This window comes from Vulpes vulpes, chromosome 11 (genome assembly GCF_048418805.1).
Source record: "Vulpes vulpes isolate BD-2025 chromosome 11, VulVul3, whole genome shotgun sequence".
NCBI lineage: Eukaryota > Metazoa > Chordata > Mammalia > Carnivora > Canidae > Vulpes > Vulpes vulpes.
The window spans coordinates 54154718-54168089 of record NC_132790.1 but is presented as its reverse complement, the minus strand read 5'-3'; the positions used below and the strand labels follow the sequence as shown (position 1 = coordinate 54168089).

At 35.5% G+C, this 13372-nt stretch overlaps 1 protein-coding gene across 50 annotated transcripts in view; it reads right to left on the bottom strand.

Moving 5' to 3' along the window:
- Positions 1 to 2530: 2530 nt before the first annotated feature.
- The window catches only part of CLASP2 (cytoplasmic linker associated protein 2), a 175030-nt gene continuing 164188 nt past the window's right edge, over positions 2531 to 13372 (bottom strand). For all 50 annotated transcript variants that reach the window (XM_072726306.1, XM_026016347.2, XM_026016352.2 and 47 more), the window contains 4 exons: positions 12782 to 12910; positions 8579 to 8785; positions 6859 to 6975; positions 2531 to 4252 (listed from right to left, as the gene is read on the bottom strand). In XM_072726306.1, coding sequence (XP_072582407.1) covers positions 4166 to 4252; positions 6859 to 6975; positions 8579 to 8785; positions 12782 to 12910 — 540 coding nt within the window. In that variant the 3' untranslated portion in view covers positions 2531 to 4165. The remainder of the gene's footprint in view (positions 4253 to 6858; positions 6976 to 8578; positions 8786 to 12781; positions 12911 to 13372) is intronic.

Sequence of the window (13372 nt, the reverse complement as noted above, 5' to 3'; positions counted from 1 at the left end):
GTGAGATCAAGAGCTGCATGCTCTGCTAAGCCAGGCAGGCACCTCATGTGGCAAACGATTTTTTAAATGTATTGCTGAATTCAGTTTGCTACATTTTGTTGAGAATTTTTGTATTTATGTTCATCAGGGATATTGGCCTGTAGTTCTTCTTAGTGGTGTCTTTATCCAGTTTTGGTATCAGGGTAATACTGGCCCCATAGAATAAATTTGGAAGTTTTCCTTCCTTTTTTTTTTTTTCTTAGAATAGGTGAGAATACATATTAATTCTTCTTTAAATGTTTGGTAGAATTCACCTGTGAAGCCATCTGGATCTGGACTTTTGTTTGTTGGGAGATTTTTGATTACTGAATCTGTTTCTTTGCTGATTATCGGTCTGTTCAAGTTTTGTACTTCTTCCTGCTTCAGTTTTGGTAGGTTTGTTTCTACTAGGAATTTATCCAATTCTTGTATGTTGTCAATTTGTTGGCATATAGTTTTTCATAGTATTCTCTTATGACTATTTCTGTAGTGTCAGTTACTTCTCATTTGTGATTTTATTGAATCTTTTCTCTACTTTTCTTGGTTAAGTCTGGGTAGAGGTTTATCAATTTTATTGATTTGTTTTTCAAGGAACCAGCTCTTGATTTCATTGAACTGTTCTATTTTTCTAGTTTTATAGAATTTATTTCTGCTGTATAGAGATGGGTAACTTTTGGGGCACCTGGTTCCCTTGGTTAGTGGAGCATGCAACTTTTTTTTTTTTTTTTTTTTTTTTTTTTAAAGATTTTGTTTACTCATGTGAGACACAGCGAGGCAGAGACACAGGCAGAGGGAGCAGGCTCCATGCAGGGAGCCTGATGTGGGACTCAATCCCCAGACTTGAGTTGAAGGCAGACAGACGCTCAACCGCTGAGCCACCCAGGTGTCCCCAAGCATGCGATTCTTGATCTCAGGGTTGTGAGTTTGAGCCACATGTTGGGTATTGAGAGGACTTAAAAATAAAGTCTTAAAAAAGAGAGATGGATAACTTTTTAACTCTTGGCTTTTTAAAGCTTAATTCTTTCTTTTGCTTAGCTGTAAAACTGTACTTGAGTAATTGCAATGAAATAAACCTAAACACAAGAAGCAAAGATGTCAAAGATTAAGTTTATAAAAATGTGTTCTTGTATGCATGTACCAATCCTCATTTTTATTTCTGTAAATGCTATTCTAAATTAATAATTATAAGATACACTTGAATTTACGAACAGATATGGCTTGATAAGATTCCAGCCTTTTATTATGAGACATACTTGGTGAAAAGTCGTTTTGACCCAAAATTTGTAAGAGAAAGTATGAAGGAATACAGTAAATTTATTCCAAATTTGAAACCTCAGCTTCAAATCACATCTTACTTGAAAATGGCAGAAGCTTATTTAAGATTTTGAAAACCTCCAAGAAACAAACATGGTTTATAATCTGGAATTATGTCCTTTTAATTAGCTCTGAGCAATGCAGTAAATGAATGATACTGATGTTTAGAGAGAAAAGTGGAAAGAAAAAATTTAACCAGGAACTTTTCACCAGTTCTTTTTCTTCTTTTTTAAATAAAATTTTATTTTTATTTATTCATGAGAGACACACACACAGAGAGGCAGAGACACAGGCAGAGGGAGAAGCAGGCTCCATGCAGGGAGCCTGATGCGGGACTTGACCCTAGGACCCCAGGATCACGCCCTGAACCGAAGGCAGACGCTCAACTGCTGAGCCACCCAGGCGTCCCTCACCAGTTCTTAATAGCTGACACCTAACTATGTTTCTGGAATGAACAAATGTGAGTAGTCTATAATAACTTTTCATAAAGCTTCATTAATTGAAATTATAGAATTTCATTTATTTTTTATGTATATATATTTAATTTTTTAAAGTAATCTCTATGCCCAACATGGGGCTCAAACTCACGACCCTGAGATCAAGAACTGCATGCTCTACCGACTGAGCCAGCCTGGTGTCCCTAAAATTATAGAATTTTAAATAAGACTTTTTTCATGTTTTAATATATTAGCTTTAACTTAGTCACATTAAACCATACTCTTTCACTATTCAGTTCATTTATTTGAATGCCTGCCTTTAGATGCCAGGTACATGATCTAAGTTTTCAAGTAGAGTTATTATTTATTATTATCAGCTTACATCAATCACACTTAGTTGTCAGCAAGAGTTAAAGCAAGATCTTAAAGCAGAGGTCAAAATTAAATCAATATTGAGATTAAAAAGTGATTATAAAACATACAAAAGGTCATGGAACATAAAACATTACTGAGAAACTGAGAAGAATTCAATGTTTAAAATGTCTTTTCTTCTTAGATAAAGCTATGTTATACACATGCATATATAGCTATATAATTTGACTGTGGATGCTCCTCCTGATAAATCTTTTCTCCTCAGATGCACTTATAAAATTCAGAGAATACCACTAATACAAGACCTTTGAAACATTTTTAAAAACTTGGTTGGGAGCTAAGTGACTTGTCAGACAGTGAGACAGAAAAACAACTGATATACATTGTTATTTTTTTCAAGTAATGTTATGTACAGGTTTATTGCCAGTATATGCACAACAGTAAGCGTAGGACTATAAATACACAATGTAATTAACAGCAGAAAACAAAATTGTTACAGGTAAAGGGGAGGGGATAGAGAGAAACTATTTTCCTGCTGCTAGAACAGAAACAGGGAAAAGCCTATGACAAATCATCCATCCATCCAGTACTCGTCTTAAATTCTTTACATACATTTCTACATTTTTTTCAATTAAACAAAGAAAGTACAGATAACTCTGTAACAACAGCAAATTGCTTCCCTAATAGCTATTTGCCTTTCCAGTCAAATTCACTTCATGTTAGGATTTAAAAAAAGGTTATGAGAAATCATTAGTATCCTGGTTCCAAATGATCTAATTTGCCTTTCACCAAACTGGTAATTTTTGAAAGTTGGCTGCACACGAAAAGAATAGGTGTAGCAAAAGGTGATTAAAAACTTTGTTAAAATGTAACAGAAAATCACCCTTGAAGTAGTTTTCCAAAAGACACTACAGGCAGCAGCTCAGTTATAAGGATTAGCCCTGAAGAGGTAGAGAATTTGAGTCCATTACACAAAGATAATAGCCTTGCACCATCTCTCTCATCAGGATCAATATTTTCAAGTAAGACAATTTCATGGCAAAAGGAAACCAGGTTCCACCATTTAAAGAAAAGGTGCTGGTTGACTCCTATGTTTCAATAAGTTTGTTTATAATGAGAAACAGAAGATGGTCAAGGACACACATGCACTTGATTTTTTTTTTGTCTCTTTCCATTATCAAGTTTATTCATAAGTGAATTTGATATTAATAAATATGAAAAAAGCATCATTCACAACAAAGATAAACCAAAAACCCTGCAATAAAAACCTTCTATTTTAATAAGTATCAAGAAAACAACAGGCAGATGATTTGGTGCAGCTTTCTTATGGGATCTTAGAGGGGACATGGTTTTAAATAATGATGGCAAGACCAACAACCAACAAGCAGTATCAGTGTTACAGAACTGGCTGATTCTGTAGCACTTTCTCTGAGGTCTTAGTTTTAAACTACAGATCACCCCAAAGAAGTTGCAACTAATGACATGTATCACCATCACGTCAACAGAGTCCAGCTGTATGTAGTTCAAATTAGTCCTGCTTTGTTTCACATCATTTCAGTATTTCTGGCGTAAGACATGATACAGAACAAAACTCCAAGTAGCAATAAAAATATTATTCTGCATTTGAATAGAGGCAAAAAAATGTTTTAGACTGTTAAAATTTTAAAGCTTTAAGCATTCCTCTTTAACCAGCATTTAAAAAAATTTATACAATCATAACACTGGCAAAGGTTAATGGGAAGACAAAGAAGTACAAACATGTGAAATGATGAATTCAATTAAAAATTACTTTGTACTGATCAACTGATGTTAATACTGCTTCTTTTTGAATTTGGAGTAACTATCATAAAAGTTACATGCAGACTGAGGATAGCCCTCTGTTACAGAAAATACAAAACAAAACAAAAAACTAAAACTGGGAAAGGTGGTAAGTTTCAAAAGATGTGTTTGAAAATTTCCTTTCGTTGATGAGGGGTGGTCTGTCTGTCCTTTCTTTGAGTCTTGGTTCACTTTAATCAGCTTCACTAACTTTGTCCAGGAACATCAGTAGTGGGATCAGCTCCTCCAGAACCTGTTTGTGCGCGTTTGATGTAAAGATTCAGTAGCTTCATCTGCAGATTCAAGCCAAACATATGTCACTGAGAAAATTATAAATTATAGTAAGATGTTCACTAAAAAAATGATATACATATATGAATTTAAAAAGAGATTTTAGACTAAGCTATGTCCAAGTGATTGTTGATAAGAATTACCAGGAAAAATTCAAGTCCTGGTCTGTTCACAAATGAATATTTCTTTCAGTAATCTCTACATCCAATATGGGGCTTGAACTCACTACTCCGAGATCTAGAGTCGTCACATGCTCTACCATACTGAGTCAGCCAGGTGCCCCTGATGACTTGAGTATTCTAATATGCCTTTTCAAAAAATGTTGTAGTGATAGCATGTAAACTTTAACTTAGAAAAAAAGAGGTCACTATTAAGACATTAAGCACAAATATTTGAGCACTATGTGCTATATAATAAGCTAACTACCTTACATTACTTCTTTTTATCTCAATAACCACTTTATAGATGAGGGAATCAAGATATAGGATGTGTACCTAAAGTCACAGGGGTAGGTAAGAAGTGGGCCAAAATAGGAAATTAGGCACTTGGGTTCTAGGACCCAAGATCTTAAAAACTATAAACACTGCCCTCGAAGAATGTTCTTGATTTCTTTGTCACTTTTTTTAAAAAAAGATTTTTTTAATTTGACAGAGAGAGAGAGCATGCGTGTGCACTTGCACAAGCAAGGGGAGCTGCAGTGTGAGAGGGAGAAGCAGACTCCCCACTGAGCAGGGAGCCCAATGCAGGACTCGATCCCAGGATCCTGGATCATGACCCCAGCTGAAGGCAGACACTTAACCAACTGAGGCACCCAGGTACCCTTCTGTGACACTTTGCAGTCTTTGCTAGATGATATCATATCTTCATAAAGTTTTAATCAATGTATACATAATTTTATGCTCTACTTTTTTTCATCTAATTTTCATCTAATTTCCAAATATTTTTTCAGCTTAGCTACAGGTTTCATGCAATTGGCTGCTTAGTATTCTAACAAAGTACTTAATTAAAATTTTTAAAATTTAAATTCAATTTAATTAACATATAGTGTATTATTAGTTTCAAGGGTAGAATTTAGTGATTCATCAGTTGCATAGAACACCTAGTGCTCATTACTTCAAGTGCTCTCCTTCATGCCTCCTTCACCCAGTGACCCTATCCCCACCCCCCATTTCCCTTCCAATAACCCTCAGTTTTTTCCTAGAGCTAAAAGTCTTGACAAAGTACTGAATTTTAGTTCTTTCACAGACATCTCTACATTATCAGGATACAACTTAAGCTTATTACAAAAGCTGAGATTTTTTTTCTCTTTGAAAACCACTGTGTTGGGGAACCTGGCTGGCTCAGTTGGTAGAGCATGTGGGGCTCTTGATGTTAGGATCTTGAGTTCAAGCCCCATGTTGGGTGTAGAGTTTATTTTAAAACAAAAAAGAAAAGGAAAGAAAATAACAAACAAAAAAAAAAAAAAAAAGAGAAAACTATGCTGTTGAAGTTTGCTTTTTTAACATTAACTCATTGATCCAAGGGTTTTTAACCTGGCATCCATAGGATTCAGGGACTCAATGAATCCTCTGAGACTACGTGTAAAATTTTCTGTATTTATTTATTTTTCTTAGGATGAGATAGTACCTACTAGATGTCAAAGTGGTCGGTAACTCAGATTAAGAACCACTGCTTTAATCTATCTATAACTTACACAGGTATTTAACATAAGGTGTATACCTGAGCTTTATAGGTATTTTCTCTGCTTTCCTGCTGTTTTAAAAAGAAATTTGATGATAGTAATGATAATTGCTAGGATTTTGGGAAACTCTTTAGTGTCTCCTGCTAACTGGTTCATAAGCAACAATTCAATAATCATAGTTTATTCTCACCTTGTAGAATGAATTTCAATGTTTGATAGTATTAAAGGTATTAAAGAAATAAGGAAAAGCAAGACTCATTTTTTTAAGTCTTTAAAAACATTTTAAAAAAAGCTTATTTAAGTAATGTTCTTCTCAATGAGCCAGCCAGGCACCCCTATGTTTTCTTTTTCTTTTCTTTCTTTCTTTTTTTTTTTTTTTTAAGTTTTAAGGACAGCAAATATTTGATTATCATAGTTCATAGGGGAAAGTTTAAGAAATGTTCAAGTATTCCACATTTTGGGAGATATAAAGTAATCCATGAATATGTAAAACCACTCTTTATTCTTTTTTTTTAAAAAAGGATATTTATTTATGTACTTATGTACTTAAGTAATCTCTATAACCAATGTGGGGCTCGAACTCACAACCAAGATCAAGGGTCGCACACTTCACCAACTGAGCCAACCAGGCACCCCAACCACTAATTATTCTTAAACAGTCCTTGGGGGTAAGGATTTGGGTGTGGAAGTGGGAAAGGAACCAGCTGGCTGCAGGCACTTCTTTCACAGCAATGTACCCTACTTGACTTCACCTTAGTGACCCATGTGAACGTAGAAACAGTTAAAATTCAAATAGCAGGAGGAATGAGTTGGATGCTCAAGGCTGACTTAAAGTTGAATAACAAATTCATCCTTTAACACAACAAAGAATTAAAATTTAAAAATGTATCAATGTCATCACCTTTAGAATAAGGCATCACTACTTACTTTACTGCCAGTGAGCTGACTGAGATGTGGTTTTAGTTCATCACCAATTACCGCATGAACAGCCACCAGGCAGAAGACGCATGCTTTCCGAACACTGCTCTCAGAATTATCATAACCCTAGGGAGAAAAGTCTTGTTAGCACTCCTATCTGAAAAAGCACCATTTCAACAGGGACCAAAGATGTGGCTCAAAGATGAGATCGCAGGCGTATCAAGGAGAGGAAGCTTTCGTGACTGAGGTTATCCCTTCTACCTTTGCTGGCAGAAATGTGCCCTACACTCTTTCTTCTTCCCCTTCCACACTTCCACACTCCACTATTAGCCTTATCAGGTTCCACTTTGTTTAGCCTGGAAAGCTGTCCCTTTGCAACCTGCCCTGTAAAGTCTCTAGATGAACCTTTTACTAAAACACTCAGCTGCAGGAAGCCCAAGGGCGCTTCACTATCAAATAAAACCTAAACTCAAGCAAAACTGGGCCTGGTAGTTAAGGTACTCCTACAATTCAGGCTGAAGCAAGGTCAAGCTCTGTACCATCCCTACCATTGTTCTAAGTTGTTCACTCAGCAAAAATTCATTCAGTACCCACTATATGTATGATATACACATATCACGTACATTCTCTTTTCAGTATCAAAGAACGAAGAAGAGATTTGGATCTTATATTCAAGGACCCCACAATTTACTGAGCAATATTAAGCTTAGAACAGAGTCAAAGATAATACAAAGGATGCATGAAGAAATTAACAATTAATTCTCTTAAGGAGTGGTTTTAATATACACACTATATAATAGTCATTCAGTTACATTATAGAATATAATTTATTGGATGGAAAAGTTCATAATTTATGATTAAGCAAAACATGTTATAAAATATGATCCCATTATTAAAATGTTTATGTGGAAGGCTTTGTGTGCATAGAAAAAAACACATTACATCTATGACCGTAAATTAGTATGCGATTTTGGAGAGAAATCCAGTAATATTTAGGAATTTGACTTCTAGATATATATATATATATATATATATATATATATATATACACACACACACACACACATATATATATATACACACACATATATATGTACATATATATTATTGCAATATTTATGTTATTTTTTTTGCAATATTTATGTTATTAAAAAAAAGGGAAACAACCCAAATACTCATCAAAAGATGAATGGATAAATTGTAGTCATACTAATGAAAACTATTTAGCCATAAAAAATGAATTAAATTCTAATACATGCTGTAACATGGATGAATCTAAAAACATTACACTAAATGAAATATACCAGCCACAACAGAACAAATACTGTGTGATTCCATTGACATGAGGAACCTAGAAAGCAGAAGAAAGTAGAATAGAAGTTACCAGGGGCTATGGGGAGAGGGAATAGGGAATTATTAATGGGTATAGAGTTTCTGTCTGGGATGATGAAATATGTTCTAGAGATGGATAGTTATAATGGTTGTACATCATAAATGTATTTAAAACCACTGAATTACACACTGAAAAATGGCAAAATTACCATTAAGTTTTATATTATGTATATATTTAACACACACACACACACAGAGCTAATTATGGAAAGTCTTTGCTCTGAACATTCAAGACATCAGGAAGGCCTTGGCATACCACTACTGTTGCCTAGAAAGTGCCTAAAATAACCAAATCCCAAATGTATCATAATTTATTTCTCTAAGTTTTGTTTCTCACCTGTATTAAGCCTGGCATAATCTCTGGCAAAAGCAAGTTAAGGGTTTCCTTGGATACTCTCTCTATCACTTTTGTTTGCATTTTGATTGCAGCCAGATTAATTGGGTAATCTGCAGTTTGGATGATAGGACAAAGCACTTTGATGCACTGTTCTGGACTGATTGAAGTGGCCAGCACTGATGCAGCTTCCTCAGCAGATCTTACCACCTAAAACAAAGAGGAAAGTAAGCTGGGAGTAAATTTTTTAAATGTTATACTGTGTCCTGGAAGTACAAACTTCATGAAACCTGCATTACAAGATACCTATAACTTCCTTTGAAACTACTATAATAAGCAAACACAAAAAGTGAGGGTACAGATATAACAGGGTTGGCAAAATATTGAAGTTGCCCAACTTCTGAAGCCAGAATGGATATATGGGTAGAAATATTTCTTCCAGATATTCTCCCTTCTTTTGTGCTTTCGTAATATTGACTAATGCAGTTGTGTCTTGTCTTTGAGAGAGAGGACGGTTGAAGGAGGGTCAGAGAGAGAGAGGGATAAAGAGAATCCTAAGCAGCTCTGTGCTCAGTGTGGAGTCCCACGTGGGACAAGATCTCACAACCTTGAGATCATAACTTAAGTCGAAGTCAAGAGTTGGATGCTTAACCATCCAAGCCACCCAGGCACCCCAGGCTAACATAATTTTCAAATCATACCGTGGTCTAGCTGTACTGGGTGGTGGAGGCTCCGTTTATCTAGACTATAAGGTGCCAAGGAGTCCTCTACAACAGCCAAGCTGAAACCCTGCTCATTATCAGTACCCTCAACTCCAGGAGTACTCATACCCTTTCCAACACATTATTAACAAAATAAGATACAAATAATCTTGGGGTGCCTGACTGTTCAGTTGGTGGAACATCCAGCTCTTGATCCTGGGGTTGTGCGTTCAACTTCATGTTGGGTGAAGAGATTGCTTAAAAATAAAATCTTAAAAAAAACCCCACCTCATTAATGATTATCAAATTAACATGCTATTCCTTCTTCTGTTCATAATGATTTTCTTTCCTTCTGTACCGGGGCTGGGGAGGGCCGACTCTGTGCAATGAAGAGAAGAAATGGCTGGCTGTCTATCTTAGTAGAATCTGTTATCTCTAGAGATTGTCTTGAGGTCATGTAAAAATTGTGGACTTTTTAAAAAAGATTTTATTTATTTGACAGAGAGAGAGCACAAGCAGGGCGAGTGGCAGACAGACAGAGGGAGAGGGAGGAGCAAGCTTCCCACTGAGCAGGGAGCCAGACTCATGAGCTTGATCCCAGGACCTTGGGATCATGCCCCGAGCCGAAGGCAGATGCTTACCCAACGAGCCACTCAGGCACCCCAAAATTATTCCTTTGATTCTACTTTAGTACCTTCTCACTTATGATCTCAATCTATGAAAGGTACTAAGAGAAGTACCAAATACACTGGAAGTCAGAAGACCCAGGGCTAATTTTAGATGTAATCCCTAAAGATTGTCAATTTAATCTTTTGTAAAAATAGACATGCCAGATCTTATCTTATTTGGGTCAGAAGGTAGATGATTAAACTACAAATATTAGTTTTTAAAACCTTCAGCAAGATACTATAGATGTTCCACTACTAAACAGCTGAATAAAAATCAAAATAAAAACCCATGTGGATTTAAAAAAAATTATAACTCATTCTTCTACAAGACCTACAGTCATATCTTTTGAAAACTAAATTACCCAGAGTGGTTCTTTAAATCCTCATCAATACTACTTCTTTCCTTTTTTTTAAAGATTTATTTGTTTATTTAAATAATCTTTATGTCCAACGTGGGCTTAAACTCAAGATCCCGAGGATCAAGAGCCTCATGTTTTTCCAACGGAGCCAGCCAGGAACCTTCAAATCCTCACCAACACTTCTTATTGTCTTTCTTTCTAGTGTATGTGGAATGGTATCTCATTGTGGGTTTAGTTGTATTTTCCTAATGAATACTGATAACTGAGCATTTTTTCATGTGCTTATTGTGCTTAATGTGTGCATCTTCTTTGGATAACAGCCTATGCAGGTCCTTTGCCTATTTTTAAAAATTCATTTATTTATTTTAGAGAAAGGGGGGGCAAGCAGGGGGAAAGAGAGAGGGAGGGAAGTAGACTTTAACACTGAGCACAGAGCTGGACACAGGGCTTGATCTCATGCTCTGAACCCAAACTGAGTCAGCAGCTCAACTGACTGAACCACCCAGGAGCCCCCGTCCTTTGTCTGTTTTTAAATTGGGTTATTTTGTTTTAAAAAAATTGGGTTATTTCCCTTTTTTTTTGTTGAGTTGTAAGGGTTCTTTACACCTGATTGACCCAGCCAGGTGCCCCTGAAGCATAAATGTTTTTATTTACTTTATTATTTTAAAAAATGTTATTTTTTAAAAATGTACTTAATTTAAGAGAGAGTGTGAGAAAGAGCAAGAGAGAGCACAAGCAAGAGGGGCAGAGGGAGAGAGAATCTCAAGCAGACTCTCTGCTGAGTGTGGAACCCAGGACCCTGAGATCATGACCTGAGCTGAAACCAAGAGTTGGATGCTTAACCAAGTGAGCACTAAGGTGCCCCCAAAAGATTTTATTTTTAAGTAATCTCTACACCCAATGTGGGGCTTGAACTTATAATATAATCTTGAGATCAAGAGTTGCATGCTCTACCAACTGAACCAGCTGGGTGCCCTGAAGCACAGAAGTTTTAAATTATGATAAAGTCGAATTTATGTTTTTGTTGTTGTTATTAGCTACTTGTGCTTTTGGTGTTACATCTAAGAAATTACTACTTAATCCAAGATGACAAAGATTTACAACCATGATAGTTTCAGCTTTTACATTTAACTTCACTTTTTTGACCTATTTTGCTTATGTCTTGGTTCTACCAGAGGCATCTAATGCTACTGCTCTGGGGCTTTCTCTTGGAACTGCAGTTTCTATTTGAAATTTCCTTTTCTAATTATTTCTGAGACTTAATAAAAATCCTCATGTTTATGTCATTAATGTCATTGGTGGTGGTGGAAATATTATGACTATAAAGAGATGAGACAGGAGAGAGAGACAAACCAAGAAACAGACCCTTAACTATAGGGAATAAACTGGTCACCAAAGAGGAGATTAGGGAGGGGATGGGTGAAATATGTGATGGGAATTAAGGAATGCACTTGCTGTGATGAGCATTGGTATTGTATTGAAGAGCTAAATCACTATAGTTTACACCTGAAACTAATATAACACTGTTAACTAACTGGAATTTAAATAAAAGCTTAAAAAGTAAAAAAAAAATTTATACAATCATAAATAAAAAGATAAATGAGACAGATTTATAGGACTCTTTCAGGAAAGCTGTCATTTATTGAATAAACCTTGAACACACATCTAGCTTCTATAAGCACTTTACCACTTTATTAAAAATTAAAAAAAATATTTTATTAATTTATTCATGAGAGACACACTTGAAGAGGCAGAGACATAGGCAGAGGAAAAAGCAGGCTCCCTGCGAGGAGATTGATGTGTGGGACTTGATTCCAGGATTCCAGTATCATGACCTGAGCCAAAGGTAGATGCTCAATCACTGAGCCGCCCATGCCCCTAGTTTTAAAATTTCCAAAATTTTGTTTATTTATTTGAGAGAGTGAGAGCATAAGCAAGGGGAGGGGCAGAAGGAGAGGGAGAAGCAGGCTCCCTGCTGAGCAGGGATCCCAATGTGGGGTTTGATCCCAGGACCCTGGCTGGAATTATGACCTGAGCCAAAGTCCGATGCTTAACTGACTGAGCCACCCAGGCACCCTAATACTTTATCACTTTAAAATAATAATGATTTTTATGTTCATTAGTTATTTCAAAAAAACAAATTCTTATTGATAAGTGGACAGTGACAATTGGTGAATTCCAAAGTAGAAAACTGTAAGTCAAATTAAAATCCAAAAATGAAATCAAGATTATGTCACCTAAAATAAGCTGGCTTTTTTAAGGTTAAAGACCATGATATCACCATAATTCATTTCATAGAAAAAATTAATTATATGTCCATCAGATATTGTCTGGAACATCAGAGTGTTCATTTGATTGAAATGACATATTCTTTAAGAAATATGTCATATTCTTTAATTTATAACAGTTTATATATTTCATGAAATAATATCAGAAGTACTGAGAATAAAATAACAATTTAATGGTCAGGTAACTTACCTCCTTATGAGGATCTTTATGTGCTTCCAATGTTTTCATGACAGTCAGTTCTGCATAGTTTTTAAATCTGGCTGGTTGATGCCTTAGGATTTCTCTTAAAACTTTTAATGCCAAAGCCCTGATTGTAGGCTAAGAAGAAATATTTTAATGTTTTTAATATTTTGGGTTGTAGACAATGACCTAAATTTTCCATTTCTGTAACTTAAGGGTCTTAACACTGGGGCAGGGATAAGTCATAGACAACTGCACAAAGTATGGTATATTACATAATTAAGTTTTCACATCTCTAGTTGAAAACTTGTATCACACTTTTTATAGTTGTAAGAGATCAAAAACCAGCAACATCCTCTGAAAAAGGAAATTTCACTTCTGAACAACTAGTTTAAATACGCAAAACAAGTAACTTGTATTCTCCTATAAAAATACTATCAGCAACCTTTCATTTTTCCCACTGTCACTTGTTCAAAATCACTGAGCTATTGATTTAGAAGAAAATGTACTCATAATGAAAATTTCACACAAGAAGTAGCAGTAAAAGAGACTGATTTTCCCAAATTCCAAATTTGTGCAGCTCTTGATTTACAGGCAGGG